Genomic DNA, 14,543 nt, shown 5'->3' on the forward strand with positions numbered 1-14,543 from the left:
TTTGTGTATCTCTAAGCAGTACTGCATGCAAAATTAGATGCGTGAAACAATCCTTTGTGTTCGGTCTAGGGGAAGTCGGGTGCTAAGTTTAACACTTATGTAATGATAAATTAGACGCCAGTGGCAGTGGCAGTGAATGACATTTCCGTGGCTGTTGTCGTTCAGTCAGCCATTTGTCGTCGTTGCTCTCATTGAGAGCTTGGTGACCAACAACAACTCATCCACTAGACCATGCCATCCCGATATGACCCCCTCCCAAATCCCCAATTTTCGCAAAACCCGGAGCGGGAGTTGGAAGACGCATTCGAATCTGACAACGAAGACGACGTTGAATCAACCCCACTGAATAACCATAGGAGGGCGCGATCTGAGCCACGAGTTCCCAGAGACGAAACCAGTGCTCTTCCAGGAGCCTACGATTTTGAGCGAGAGTACGACTTCCCTCCACCCGGGTCTCCTCCTCGACCATCAGCACGAGCGCTGCCAAACGATTACGGCAATTCAAATGGCCTCCTCCCCACCTCTCCTATCCATGTCTCTAGGCCAAGGCCCTCGTTATTCCGGCGCGCTGTTGGCGCCATTCTTCCTACCCACTACCAGCAAGTTCCATCACAAGCGCCGCCCACGAGAGTAACAGGAGGAGGTGTTGAAAATGATGGTGTTTTTGCAAATGTCATGGCCAAACCGCAGCCTGCTCGGGTCGTTAGGACGGAGGATGGCGATGTTCACTTGGTTCCAGAAGAATCGCAAAAGGAGACGCCACCCGTAAGTACTCGTGCAAATTCATCCTGCACTCATCTGACATAAACCTATTCTAGTCCTATGTCGAGGCCCAGGCGGATGCGGTACCTCCATACTGGGAGACCACAGTTCATGCTCCAGCTGGATTAGAACCTGGCGCGGACATGATCATCGACGATCTCCCGACAGGGTCGTTCCTCGTCTTCTGTCTGAACCTTTTCATTTCCGTGTTCTTCCAATTCGTTGGCTTCTTTCTTACATATCTTCTCCACACCTCGCACGCCGCCAAGTATGGTTCCCGTGCAGGTCTGGGGCTCACGCTCATTCAATATGGATTTTATTCACGGTCGGCTAACGATGGGGACAACGTACCTCCAGAGGGATCTCAAGCTTGGGTGGGAGGTTCTATGGCAAATGCGACAGACCCAGGAACGTTCCCTAATCAAGAAGGAGGATCTCTATTTTCTTCAACGTCAAGGGATTGGTTGTCCTTTTTGTTCATGACCATGGGTAAGTTAATCGGGCCCTTGTGTACTTGAAGACTTGATCTGATACTTTGCTTAGGTTGGTTCCTTCTCCTCTCATCCATCGTTGGTTTCTGGCGTGTAAAACGCTGGGAGCATTCTGTCCGAGTCGCAAACGTGCCAACAACTCCTGAAGATGTCGAACGAGATCTCGCTATCAGGCGCAATATGGAGAACGTTTTCGGACTCAGTTTAGGGGATGCTCCAGGTGCGCAGACACCGCACAGCGCTCAGTCCGTGTCCCAGCAGGTGCTGCAGGAAGCAAGACTGACGAGGGATCTACGAGCAGCTGGTTTGCTGTAAATATATGGACTCAACAAAATTTATCGCATCGCTCCCAAACCCAGACTTCTTAATTTCCTGCTGATTTAAATTACACTCTTTAACTCTCCCTTGCTGTACGTTTTGTCACCAGAGCCACATGTAAAATCTATCTATCTAGTCCGTCTATCGCTTTCGTACTTAGGATGTGAAATACCGTCATTATTTTCGTATCGTTGAATAGGTGGCAGCATCCTAGATTCGACCCACAATACACCCAACCTACCATCTCGTAATATCAACCTCCGCCTCCCCAAACAAACTCGTTTTCTTAATGTCGAATCCCTCTTCCCCAATTTGCTCTTCATCCAAACCGCTATAATACCCTGGATACTCCCTCTTCAAAAACCTCAGAATATGCGTGTTGATAGCCTCAAACTCTAACAAGAACCCATCATGTCCATCCGGGGAATATATCACCACCAGCTCCGCGTTGGGAATCGCATCTGCCAATTCCCGCTGCTCAGTGGTGGTAAACAGCCCGTCGGTGGCTATGCCGATTATTAGTGCGCGAGGGGGGATGGTGGACAAAACCCCGCGCAGCGCAGCGCCCTCTTCAGAGGTAGAATTGGGAATAGATACACGCCCACGAGCAAGGTCGTGCGTGTCCATTTTACGAGTGATGTGGATGTAACAGTTTGCGTCGAAGCGGGCTGTGAATTTGTCTCCTTGATAGCGGAGGTACGACTGTGCAGAGAAGATCGGGGCGCTCTTCTGCGAGGGCGTCACCGTACCGCTCCCTGACGGGCTCGAATCGCCCCGAGTTGTCGCGTATCTCGGCTTGGCATTCCGATGACCATCGTTATGTACCGCCAGGGCGCCATCCTTAGGGTACGACACGGGCGACGCAGGGGGAGTTAGCGTGCCCACAACTGTTCCTATCGATGCAGTCGAGGATGGCTGCGGCTTCCTCCCAAACCGGCTCTCAAACGAGTCCCTCGAACGATATGTAAGCAGCGCGCTCATGCGCGCCGCCGCTAGCCCCGACGCGGGCTGAGTGTCATAAAACCCATCGTGATACCCCGGGTCGCTGTATATACTCTGCCTTTGGGCCTCACCCCAGCTGATGCACCACGCCGAGTGCCGAGCGGACGTAGCGAGGGGGATAACATGCCGGATGTATCCTGGAGGTGAACAGAGGGACCATTCAAGGACGGCCATGCCTCCCATGGAGCCACCTATCACTACGGCAACAGATGTGACGGATAGGTGGTCTAGCACGAGTTTGTGTATTCTGATTTGTAGATGTGAGGAGTTGATTAGCGCATGAGGAGAGAAAACGAACCGAACATCGTCTCGGATAGTGGTAGGCGGAAACTCTGGCCCGTACAATCGGCCAGTGTCTGGGTTGACAGTGATGGGCGACGCAGAACCATACGGGGACCCAAGAACGTTGGCACAGAAGATAAAGAAGCGATTAGGGTCGAATGCCTTCCCCCGGCCCATCAGCGGTCCCCACCTCGAAGTGATAAAATCAATGGCGACATTGATGCTCAGAAGGATGGAAGACGCACCAGTCCTCGACATCAGCGCTCCCAGTGAAGGCATGACATATGATCATGACATTGTCCTTGGCATCGTTTAGCTTCCCCCATGTCTTGTAGGCGACCGGCACCTCTCTGAGTGTGGTTCCGCATTCGAGTTTGAAGGAAGGAATGGTATAGACGGATTGATCAATCAGAGTACTAAACTTGTTTGGCATCTTGACGAATGATACGAATAGTACTCGTTGGGATAATGATACAAGTGATATTCGCCAAGATGATACGAGCGTAGTCTTGTCGTGTCGCGAAAGTAATAGTAATACGATTCAGAGTAATATGAAATGTCACATGCCTACATCAAAACTTTTCAAAGCTGATCAAGGACCACACGGTAACACGGTTATCCTTTCCTCCTCCTAGAAGCCACCGAGTACGATCTTCTTTCTCATTAACGTTAAATTCGTCATCGTCCTCGTCGGCCAGCACACGAGGCTTTATCCCAAGACTGTAGTCTCCTGCCCGAGCAAACTCCACACATTGACAAGCAGATTTGTGATACTTCAATGTTCCAAGAGGTTTGAATGTTCGTGTCGAGTAAAGGCGTATCCTGTCCAAAGATAAGATCCAAAAAGTGGAAAAGTAAACAAGTCAGATACCTTCCATCCCATCCACCAATGGCACAGATCTTGCCGTCGTCGCGTATAGCAATTGATCCGTTACCAGCGTGTTTCGTCCGATGAACAGTACATGCATTGTTTGCCGAGGATTGCCCCTGCAACCGAAACACATTAGACAAGCCCATAATCGTTCCATTCAGTCATTACCGTTAAATCGTAATACCCAACAATATGGTCTGCCGACACAGTCAAGGCAAATGAACTTGATTTTGAAACCCTCATTGCCATGACTATTGGGAGCATTATTCGCATGAATTTTAGCATAGAAAACGACGTACTCGTCTCGGTATGGAGTTTAACACTCCAAATAGCTTCCCAACCCGCACCTTGGACCGATTTCAATCTGTCGGTCTGCGTGTATCTACGCAGAGTCACGCCGCCATCTTCGTAGGCACACATTAGGTGTACTTGGGAGGCGCTGGATGTCGAGGGCGAGGATGAGTCTGCGGAAGGATAAAAAAGGTGCATCGACATAATGATTCCTGCAGGAACTTTGAGACGTCATGACCTTCGCAAAATTTAAAGGAAGTCAAACCAGATTTATTGACTTTCGCGTCTGGTGAAAAAATCGATTTCGCGCTGTCCTGACCGATAGCAGCGTGTATTCGATCAAGCTGGGGTAATGACCAAATGTCTGCCTATCCTTGATTAGACACGATTGTTACCACAGAACCTGGGAAAGAAACACACCACCGATGAATCTACTAGGTTTGGCAGAGCTATTAAAGCCTTGACTTCCTCGGATTCTTCACGTAACTTAAGCAAAGAAAATCGACAGTAGTTTAGCGCGTTAACGTCCATTGAATAACACAAAGTCGGCGTGGGCAGGCTTGGTAGAGCCGCAGACCCGCCAAGACGGGCGGACGAAGGCATCTCTTCAATCCGAGTCCAGACATGTAATTTATTGTCCCTGCCATGTCTAAAGCCATGGAACTCTGAAAATCAATAAATTGAGTAAAATTTCAAGCTCTACGTTACTATTTGTGCCTCCGATTCTTCGACTCCAAGTATACTGTCGCTATGTGGATTCCAGGCCGTAATGGCGCGTAAGGACCTGGTAGAGGTTACCACAACCTTCCCTGAAGCGTCGGCGGAATAGATCCTTTCATTGTCGTCCGATACCGCGAGAGCGCTGATGGGTGATGTATGAGAACGAAGGAAATGGGCAGGTGCCGGAGGTGTAGGTGCCGGAGGAGGAGGCATTGGTGAATGGAGGCATCAAGCAAGCAAAGACAAATACTACTCAGCTTTGGGACGGACGTGTCATTCGAAACGTCGTCACCCCAGCATGCACAGTATATTCTCCAGAATCAATAACGTCTCCGCGTTGCTCTCATCATGTACGATGGCGCTTCTCGCAGCTATCGCGCTCTCCACTCTGGTGTTCAACGCGGACCCCAAGGGCGACCTTGCCATTGCTTCCATAAAAGTGTCAGGCTCTTTCTTTCGGGATCTTGAATCTATTCACTGAATTATGGACTTTGAAGATATCCTGGAACTACTCGTAGATACGCGAAAACGAAGCAAGATCTTGCGTTTGTCAACTTCAACATCACTGCAGGTATGACCTCAACGAACTACCGGACATTCAATAATCAACGCGCTTCCTCAGATCTGACGCCGTTATTTCACTGGAATACCAAGCAACTCTTTCTTTATCTAGAAGCTGAATACATCAACGCCCAAGGAGTGAGCGTTGTATATTGATGGTTGGATCTGCTTGCTCAATCTGCCTCCAGGTGAAGAACGACGTCGTGATCTGGGATCGCATTGTCCGTCGCAAAGAAGATGCAAACATCAATGTCGCAGGGAAGAACAAGTACAACTTCCGTGAGCTTTCCGCAAGCTTCAAGTAAGCGACCAATACACGCTCAGCTATCTATTGCTAATAACGTCGTCAGGAATGTCCCTCCGGCGAACTATTCCTTGAAGTACAACGTGATGCCTTACGTTGGCTATCTTACCTACGGAGAAATTGCGAAAACTGTCGAACCAGTAGCGTTCCCTCGTTCACAGCCGCGTGTATAACAAGTGTGTAATTGTTTTGTTAGAAGGAAATCAGTCAGTTTCTCAACTAAGTGCTCACCATACATATCCCCAAATTCTCGGGCTAAAGTAGTTTTCAACTGGAGGTGTCATGGGTTCCCGACCTTTTGGCTTATCAGGGCAATGACCCTTGTGTGACGGGCTAAGAATGACATATATTCAGGCAACGATGGCGACGCCCATACCACCAGTCTCAATATACCCACCGCAATGTCGTCCTTCACGCCCCGACGTCGACTTTGAGCTCCTCTTCGACTCAGAACTCATTCTCGCCGACGTCAAAGCCCAGCTTGGGCACGATCTACACGTTCGTCATTGCTCAACGAGCAATTTAGAAAGCAAGTAGAAAGTTCGTAACCATTCTCACAAAGCTTTGAAGGACGGTCAGCGGGCTACGGTATGACAGTTGAGAATATCGGGTTCAGGGTCGCTCGCCGTGGCTGTGCAAGTGTGTGGACGCGTCGTTTCGGCACGCTAACAAGCTTCTTCTTATAAAGAGGTGCACACTTAATTCGTGCTCACCACCTCCCACTGCTTTCTCACTTGCCAGGACTGTCACCACCACCTAATCTTTCTCAATGAGCCTTGCGACTATATCGACCCAATCCGCGACTGGAAGAGCGCTAACCGGCCTCGCTGCCGTCGCAGCTAGGAGGGTGCAAAGGGGCATTCCAAGACGTGTTCTGGGGAAACCGAGGAACATTATAACTATTATCGAGCAAGGACATGAGGGGTGGCGTCTTAGGTAGGAAAGTTTTTTTTTGGTCACTCCTCAATCATTCACTTGCCTTTTGTTATTAGCTTGGGACGGAACCCTGTCCGGCTCAATCCAGGATTGAACTTGAAAATTCCAATATATCACACCGTTCATAACGTCGATCTTCGCGAATCTTCGATCTCAATTCCCAATGTCAGGATACTCTGTGATCCTCTCACTTTATCAAGCTAATTCACATTCGACAGCTCCCAGGCTACACCGCTGACAATGTGCGTACATAGGATCCCATTCAGGAAGGGTCTTATCTGGTACTAATACTTTTCTCAGGTCCCAGTAACTTGCTCAGGCTCCTTGTTCTACCGAATCACGGATGGATACAAGGTATATTCCCTATAACTTCGTGTCGCCCTCGGCCTTATGGAGATGTCAGGCTTGCTTTGAAGTCAGTGACGTCCAGGACAATGTCAAAAATACCGGAATGTCAGCAGTGCGGTCTGTGTTGGGTCACTTCACGTACGATCAAGTACGTGCTACATTTCAAACAATTTATCAATAGGATCTTATGCATAAGTTAGGTCATTAGTGATCGTAATGAACTCAACAAGAGATTAAACACGGTTATCGGGAGTTCCATTTCGGTGGGTTGCAGCCTTTTCCGCGTACTTTTCTAATATCACCTAATTGTAGAATTGGGGAGTCGATTGCACCAGATTCGAGATTCAAACCTTCCAACCCGCCAACAGAGAAGTCGAGGTTTGTTCTTACAGCTTTATCCGTAACGGCTAAATACCATATTTCGCGAAGCGTCAACTTGAACTTCAAATGGAGGCAGAACGAAATCGTCGGAAGCAACTTCTGGACACCCAAGCCCAAATCAACGTTGCCGAGGGCCAGAAACAACGCGTCATTTTGGAAAGCGAGGGTCATGTAAGTCCAGCAAATGTGTTCACTGACTTTGATTTAATTTGGAAACGTTTGCGCTCTTTGTCTAGCTGGAAGCCAAGTCAAACGAAGCAGATGCACACTTCAAGACAGTAGTCAGGGAAGCAGAGGCCCGGCAAGTTTCGCATTTATCTTTTATTACGGGCCGTTGAATAACAAATCATTCTCGACAAAATCTAGGCAACAGCAAGCCCTTATGGAGTCCTCTGCAATCGCCCAGCAGGTCGAGAATATTGCGCGCTCGATCGCCGCGAATAAAGATGACGTTCGGCCAGAAGAGCGTCAACGTGCTTTGGCGACTTTGATTGAACTGAAACGCCTGGAACAGCTCAGGGCTATTGCCCAAAGCAAGAGCAACTCGACCTATTTCTTTGGCGACAAGTCGGCGCTTGGCCTATCAAGCGATGCTTTCAACGTCGATTATGCGCAACATGTGAAAGCGAGCTTTGAAAACCGACCGAGTCGGGTCGAAGGGGCGTTGTGAAGAAAAGAAAATTTAAGATAACTTGACCACTGGGGTTCCCCCTTGAACTTGACCTGCATTTTTTTCGATACCCATGATTCACCTCCACTCAGCATGACTCTTCTGTATTCACATATATTTTCATACATCTGTACAGTAAGCTCCCTCAAGTCGCGATGTCACTTATCCAAATTCAGTGAAGTTTCAGGTTGGACGACCGTGAAAAACTAAAGCTCTGACCTCAATGGACTGTCGCAAAGGACTGTCCTTGGGTGTTGTTGGATCATTGATTCCGGCCGGCCACAGCTCTGTTTTGAGAACAGAATCAAAACTTCGAGGAGTGGGACAATGAACAAAAAAACTCCGTTAGCTTTGCGCATTACTTCGATCTCCTCACCACGGAAATCGTCGCACATGCCATTTACAACGACATGATACTGGTACTAGTAAAAGCGAAGACAAACGGCTCCCAGCACCGATTACTTTCCAGTGAATAACCGACTTCTTCCCGGTTCTGCAACCATTTTCTCAACCATCAACCTCGGTATAAATTTAGGCACATAACATTTACGACGGCATAATACTGGTAGAAGTAGAGACAACAGCGCCCTGCGCCGATAGTAAGGAGTAGATAAGTATGGGTTGGTGCCAGCCAGGCAAGGAGGGGAAATGGGTATAGAATCCAGGATTTTGTTGAAAACTGTGCCAGCAAGGAGAACGGAATGTATCGCATAGACTACACATATCTTTCCAAGGGAAGAGTGGCAGGACAGCAATGACGGAAGTAGAAAGATCATGAGAGCGGTTGCACTGTACACATGGGGCACAAACCTGACATGTAGCAAGAAGATGGGGGGTCAAAACTCTCAGAAATTTGACCATGACACGAGATCACCGCGAGAAGCGCTACCTGGCCCGTCCATCTGAATAGTAATACCCAGACTGGTGCTTCGGACGGGCCTTTCAGCCCGAAGCCCCTTCACGGGTTTCAGGAAGCACCAAGCTGGCACAACTCCCAGTTCTACGTCATTCTCCGCAACAGGAGTTTGTTTGAAAAGTGACTTGGCTGTGTGGAAAATAGCGTTGTTCTCCCGACCAACGACGCACCAGCCGTCGTCGAATGATTGCACAACGGTGAGGTGTTCACCAAGTTTTGTGAGAAGAAGTTCGTCCGGAAGGACGGGACTAAATAACTGCCGAACTTTGCGTGCGGTTCCAGTTGTGAAACTGGATGATGAAGAGGCGGTTGACATCACGGAGAAGCGGTTTTGACTACTCGAGCCGCTCATAAAGGAGTTACGGAAAACGGACGTTCGGTTTGGACCGGTAGGTTCGAGTGTGGAGGTTCTGGGTGAACCAGCGGAGAGTGCAAATGAAAAGGGTTTCGCAGAGAATGCCTGAGGGAAATTTCCTGATTGTCGGTGAAAGTTGACAATTTCTTCGCGATTAGCCAGGCCGGGGCGTGTCAGAACCTTGTCAGGAAGGACAATGGCAGGTCCCATTTGATTCCTGGAAAACCCGTTGCCAGGATTTCTATAATGCATAAACAAGACGTTTGTTACTCGAGATAGGCGGAAATGAGAAGGATCTGAAAACATACCCCGCCGATTCGACTTTCTCATCTTCTGGGCGAATCCCGCGCACAGACAGAAAAGCTGCGCCAAGTTGGGATTCCCTCTTTGCTAGAGCGTGCTTGCGGTACTTGCGTACCCCGAGCCAGAAAGCCACAGCTAAAATAATGACACCGACTATGACGAAGCCAGCAATGTATTCCGGCTTGAGGGATGATGATGACGCCGCATCAGTCGGAAAGGCAGAGCGCAATGAAAGATGGATGACGGGCATCGTGTTTACAGGTAATCTTGTGCAGTGCTCGTCGTTGCCAGTGAAGACGTTGAATAAGGAGCGTGGTGGAAAAAAGAGTGTGGGATACGCCGGATGTGGCGGACGCAAGATAAACAGAAATAGCCCAGAACCGGGATGCTGGGAATGCTATTTGCACCGACGGAGCATGTGCTGGGAAGAGGAAGGAATAGTTGAAGAACTGAGTCTGGAGATCATTGAGGAATTGATGAACGGCTCCTGAAGCAACCCTGCTGACTAATCATCCCAAGCCGTAACCTTGCCAACTTCGATCGATTGTTCTATATCTGGATGCTACGAACTTCTTCTTTAATGCTCACTAATATATCCTTTGTAGTTTTCTTTGGCTTCCATCCAATGGCCTTGGACCGATCAGCTCGACACCGTGCGTTGGAGTTCAAAAAGGCGATCGTTCCTGGTGGAAAGAGCCTCTGGGTCTCGTCGTCCGTAAAAGTCGTTGGAGTCGCGTTCTTCGCCTTCCTCAGATCCACCATTGCTTTCCCAATTGCTTCGGACACGGCATACAAAGTGTGCTCTCCATTTTCTGCAAAGTAGAAGCCAGACCATCCATGGGAAAAAGCGGAGTTGAGGATACGTGGTTTATTGCCGTCAACATCGTAGGAGATCACAGAGTCAACAACGAGCTTGAAAAGATCCGCGACTGTAGCAGATTGGCATTACGACGCCTTGAGAAGAATTGGCCTCATACTAACCTTCGTCAATGTGGACGTTTGGCCAAATGTTCTTGCCTTTGCCCAGCACCCCGGCCTGTCCTCGGGAAAGGCTCGCCTCCACAAGCGTCGGGATCTGTTGGGAAATAGGATTCTGAAGACCGGCGTCGACTAATGACCCAGACGCCCTGCCGTAAATGGTACCAGGAAGAATAATATAGGTCTTGACAAACCCTAATGGTCCTTGAGCATCGTGGACTTGATATTGAATTTCCTCGCACCTTGCTCATCAGCCTTCACAATGTCGAGGTCAACGACGCGATGAGGCTGAGTCTCGGGAATAGCTTTGAGTTGAGCAACATCCATATCCGAATATATGACGTCACTTGGGTACATGCCTTGTGCATCGTCAATGAGAACACCTGCACGAGCATCAGAGCATGAAAATAAGGTAATCGCAGTACCCGCCAGTGCCGGACTAAACAAGTTAAATGTCAGGTGGATCGAGTGCCGAATGCTGGAGACTAACAGTGTGTATGAGGGAGGGAGGGACGCCTGTGCGCTTGTATCGGTATTGAAGGCCTTTTAAAATAGCCTTTGCTGCATTGAGGTCGTCGGCGTTGGCCTAAAGGAGCGCCAATGAGATATCAAGTTACTGATTTGAAAGTACTTACACATGCAATCACAATGTCAGCCTTCTCCGCAAGCTGGCTAAGTAAATCAAGATCGTTGTATGATCCAACAACAGCCTTAATTCCCATAGAGCGAAATTGCGAAACCTTGGATTCTGAGCGAACGAGAATGGTCGTCTGAAAAGTATCTGAACGGGGGTGACATAACAAACGAGCGAGGACACTGCCCCCGATGTACCCTCGAAAGATATTATCAGTTGTTTCAATGCGCCGCCGAGCAACTATTTAGCACTCACCCGTCGCCCCCGTCAGAAAGATATGGGTTTTGACAGTTAGATGGCCGTGCATCCCAACTTTGAGGTACTTAGATAGCACCTCAGCACAAGGTCATAGTTACGAATTACAAATACCGTCACAGTTGTCACGCTCACGCAGAGATTTGGAGCTCACCACCGGCACGCATCGACAACAACGACTACCGACGGCGACCACGACAAGTCAACGACGATTCATCCTCGTTGTCACCCTTTCTCTCTTTCCCTCCTTTTACAACCCACTGAATGTGCGTTTAAACCTGTCTACTGGTCTGTTGATCCTTCTTCTGTTCATCATTACCTTCTGATCATCCTCAGTAGCTATCCGTTCTTTACCGCCTTCGTCAAGGCAATTTCCCTTTCTTTGTATTATGGGCTGAGGACGTCTAGGGTAGGTAGATAGCGAACATTACGGGATGCATAGAGTACTGTGTAGTCCAGATGTAAAGGAAGCACGTAATGTCCTATCAGAGAGAGAAAGGCCAGTGCGCGAAGCGCAATGATGGGCGAAAGCCAGGGGCTTTCCGTCCCGGCAGGGAGGTCCAATCTAAGGGCTAAACGAGATGAGCTGCGATGGGTGGGTGGGAAGAACCACACCTGTATCGCTTGAGGCTCTGCCTCGAGAGTGGAGGGACTCACTGCACGGGAAAGCTTGCGGGTGCCGCTGCGCAGGCTGCGGAGACAGTATAAAGGGAGCGGAGGGTGGGGAAAAACGAAAGGCAAGCCCAGTCCTCAGAGGGGCTGTAATAGTGACGGTAAGGAAGAGAGAGAGATTGCTTACATAGACTATCACATGCCCTGTACAAAGACAGCACCCTAACATTCCACTCGTGCCTCGCTACATGCTAGGGCAAGATCTTTGTATTATGGGCTGAGGACGTCTAGGGTAGGTAGATAGCGAACATTACGGGATGCATAGAGTACTGTGTAGTCCAGATGTAAAGGAAGCACGTAATGTCCTATCAGAGAGAGAAAGGCCAGTGCGCGAAGCGCAATGATGGGCGAAAGCCAGGGGCTTTCCGTCCCGGCAGGGAGGTCCAATCTAAGGGCTAAACGAGATGAGCTGCGATTCCCACAAAACTAGGAGCCCTGCGACGCGTCGAGCGAGTCTCGGAAACCACCATAGTAGGAGCAGGGGAAAACTCACCAAGTGATGAAGACCCCAGAGTGCTACCTCCGGATTTGCGGCATGGTGATCCTGACAAAATTCTCATGCACTTCTGGAACTGCCTGCATGTAGGGCGCGAGGATCTGGGCGTGCTTCGTTAAGTAGACAAGGAACGCGTCGCTAGCCCACCGGCCTTTCACCTTCATGACCTCGAAAGGGGTTCCCCTGAGCAGGTACTCTAAGGTCGAGCCAATGCGGATGCCGTGCCCCTGACGCGGGTCCAAACCTGCACTCCTTGCAGCAGCAGCTACTGTCCGTAGAAATTCTGTCTTCGTCAAGGGTCGAAAACGGCTGTCCTTGAGATAAGAGAAAAGATGCCCATCAGCAGGGGGCTTGTTCACTGCCATGTGGTGGGTGAGGGCTGCCTCGGGGTCGGTATCTCCTGTTTGTCTGGACCATGATACATCCTCGCCCTGTGGGGAGGACTTTGTTCTGGGGATGCGGAAGACAGTCGATTTGAGGCCATTCCGGTCAAACTCGACTCTGACATCGGATGGCTTGACATGGGCCTCTCTGTTGAAAGCGGAAAGGTTGGGGACTGTGAATTCCCCCAAGCGCCCAGCCGAGTAGAAAGTGGTGGTGAGGCAGCTGTAAACGGCGGCGTCCCGTGGCTGGTCCAGCTTAAGCTGGCTCCGTATTGCAAGAATGAAGTTCGGTGTGTAGGGCACCCTCTTCTTCCTCTTGGAGGACGAAGGGGTGGTCTTGGCAGCTGCCCTGAGCAGTGTCTCCAACTCTGCGGTATCCATTTGCCACTTGACACCATGAAGAATGTGCCATGCCCGGATGCCGCAGACATAATTGTCGATGGTGCTTCCTGAGTAAGCCCCCGCCAACGAGGAGACAAAGGCACTGATGAGCAAGGGGCTGGCCGGCGCTCGCTGGTCCTCTGGTACCTCCTTCTGATCACAGTAGACATGGAAATTTAAAAGACCTGAGCCATAAGTGGCCAGAGTCGACTCCTCCCAGGACTTCCCCATCACGATGGCTATTTGGCGGATGTCCTCAGGCCCCAGGTTCGACGGGGGGACCTCAGCAGACTCTCGCCCGTTGAGGGGGATCCAGGATTGCAGGCGCTCGCTGGCGAGCACATGTGGGCGGCGTGGGGATGGGAGAGGGCATAAATCTTTTGCATAGCGTGCTGGTTTTGCAGTGCTGGGCGTGTGCTGAAGAGCTCGAGGGAAGCGCTTAAACATCGAACCACCCTTGCGTGTGGGCGAATGTGGCTTTGGCATGCTGCTCGAAAGTGTGGTTGATCTCTGCCCGCCCTTGCTGGAGATACGCGCGGTCGACTCTTGGGAGGGGTGTTGGGGCCTTGCCCTGTCGTATAAGGTGCGACTCAGCTGGTGTGCAAGGCGCGTCGAAGTCACAGACATATTGTCTGATCGTAGAGGGTATGACGATTGCAGGGAGGAGGAGAGAACTTTGATAGTGCTCTCCTCTGGAGGGGCCGTCCGCTGGATTTTCTTTGCTGGGAACATATCGCGTGTGGAAGTGGACGCCCTCCTCTTCAGAGAGGGCATGGACATGCTTGAAGACCTCATTTGTGGATCTGTTCCGGCTCCTGCCTTTCCACCAGCCTTCGACGACGCCTCTGTTGTCTCCAAAGACTTTGATGTGCGTGCCTCTGGGCGCGGAAGGGACAAGCGTGAGGACGAGAAACCAGAAACCAACTGCTTCAGCCCAACCAATGTCTCTGCCGTCCTCTTTCCACCCTGGCAAGAGTCTCCAGGCCCTCCACCTGCCTCTGATTGTGATCCCAATACCAATTTCCGAGCTAGCATCTGAGTAAGCGTCGGTGTCGATGATGGGGAGGGGGCCGGGGATGGGCCTGCTGACGGCAGGCTGTGTGAGTCTTTCCTTCCACCACGATAAATCGCTCGGAGTTCGACGGGGTGGGTAATGCGGGCGGAAAGGACGGTCGTGACAGATCCCCATGAAGGCCTCCAGGTTGGTGAGGTACGCGCGTCCTGCAGGCACCA

General features: G+C 50.3%; 7 protein-coding genes across 7 annotated transcripts; 2 read left to right on the top strand and 5 right to left on the bottom strand.

Annotated features, from left to right (window-relative positions):
• Positions 1-1,407: 1,407 nt before the first annotated feature.
• On the bottom strand, positions 1,408-3,288 carry LACBIDRAFT_190384 (uncharacterized protein; the record flags this gene model as incomplete). Its single annotated transcript, XM_001880868.1, is given in 4 exon segments — positions 1,408-2,411; positions 2,427-2,820; positions 2,872-3,045; positions 3,101-3,288. 4 exon segments carry the CDS (start codon positions 3,286-3,288, stop codon positions 1,809-1,811), a joined length of 1,359 nt encoding a protein of 452 aa, XP_001880903.1. The 3' UTR covers positions 1,408-1,808.
• A 139-nt stretch (positions 3,289-3,427) lies between these two features.
• Positions 3,428-4,950, bottom strand: LACBIDRAFT_297109 (WD-40 repeat-containing protein; the record flags this gene model as incomplete). Its single annotated transcript, XM_001880869.1, has 7 exons — positions 3,428-3,677; positions 3,727-3,842; positions 3,895-3,977; positions 4,026-4,229; positions 4,283-4,385; positions 4,438-4,666; positions 4,721-4,950. 7 exons carry the CDS (start codon positions 4,948-4,950, stop codon positions 3,428-3,430), a joined length of 1,215 nt encoding a protein of 404 aa, XP_001880904.1.
• Positions 4,951-5,035: 85 nt separating this feature from the next.
• LACBIDRAFT_297110 (uncharacterized protein) lies at positions 5,036-5,775 on the top strand (the record flags this gene model as incomplete). The annotated part of the gene is made up of 5 exons (XM_001880633.1): positions 5,036-5,178; positions 5,235-5,308; positions 5,360-5,436; positions 5,487-5,599; positions 5,649-5,775. 5 exons carry the CDS (start codon positions 5,036-5,038, stop codon positions 5,773-5,775), a joined length of 534 nt encoding a protein of 177 aa, XP_001880668.1.
• Positions 5,776-6,371: 596 nt separating this feature from the next.
• On the top strand, positions 6,372-7,937 carry LACBIDRAFT_297111 (uncharacterized protein; the record flags this gene model as incomplete). The annotated part of the gene is made up of 10 exons (XM_001880634.1): positions 6,372-6,538; positions 6,595-6,703; positions 6,757-6,780; positions 6,839-6,892; positions 6,942-7,034; positions 7,087-7,149; positions 7,199-7,264; positions 7,316-7,438; positions 7,504-7,568; positions 7,634-7,937. The coding sequence occupies 10 exons, from the start codon at positions 6,372-6,374 to the stop codon at positions 7,935-7,937; spliced, it is 1,068 nt and encodes a 355-aa protein (XP_001880669.1).
• Positions 7,938-8,782: 845 nt separating this feature from the next.
• On the bottom strand, positions 8,783-9,761 carry LACBIDRAFT_297112 (uncharacterized protein; the record flags this gene model as incomplete). Its single annotated transcript, XM_001880870.1, has 2 exons — positions 8,783-9,449; positions 9,517-9,761. The coding sequence occupies 2 exons, from the start codon at positions 9,759-9,761 to the stop codon at positions 8,783-8,785; spliced, it is 912 nt and encodes a 303-aa protein (XP_001880905.1).
• A 299-nt stretch (positions 9,762-10,060) lies between these two features.
• Positions 10,061-11,430, bottom strand: LACBIDRAFT_297113 (uncharacterized protein; the record flags this gene model as incomplete). Its single annotated transcript, XM_001880871.1, has 7 exons — positions 10,061-10,440; positions 10,493-10,684; positions 10,732-10,872; positions 10,919-10,928; positions 10,980-11,075; positions 11,125-11,321; positions 11,379-11,430. The coding sequence occupies 7 exons, from the start codon at positions 11,428-11,430 to the stop codon at positions 10,061-10,063; spliced, it is 1,068 nt and encodes a 355-aa protein (XP_001880906.1).
• A 433-nt stretch (positions 11,431-11,863) lies between these two features.
• On the bottom strand, positions 11,864-12,219 carry LACBIDRAFT_297114 (uncharacterized protein; the record flags this gene model as incomplete). The annotated part of the gene is made up of 2 exons (XM_001880872.1): positions 11,864-11,943; positions 11,994-12,219. 2 exons carry the CDS (start codon positions 12,217-12,219, stop codon positions 11,864-11,866), a joined length of 306 nt encoding a protein of 101 aa, XP_001880907.1.
• Positions 12,220-14,543: the final 2,324 nt, after the last annotated feature.

The sequence above is a fragment of the Laccaria bicolor genome, genomic scaffold (assembly GCF_000143565.1).
Source record: "Laccaria bicolor S238N-H82 LACBIscaffold_11 genomic scaffold, whole genome shotgun sequence".
Lineage (NCBI taxonomy): Eukaryota > Fungi > Basidiomycota > Agaricomycetes > Agaricales > Hydnangiaceae > Laccaria > Laccaria bicolor.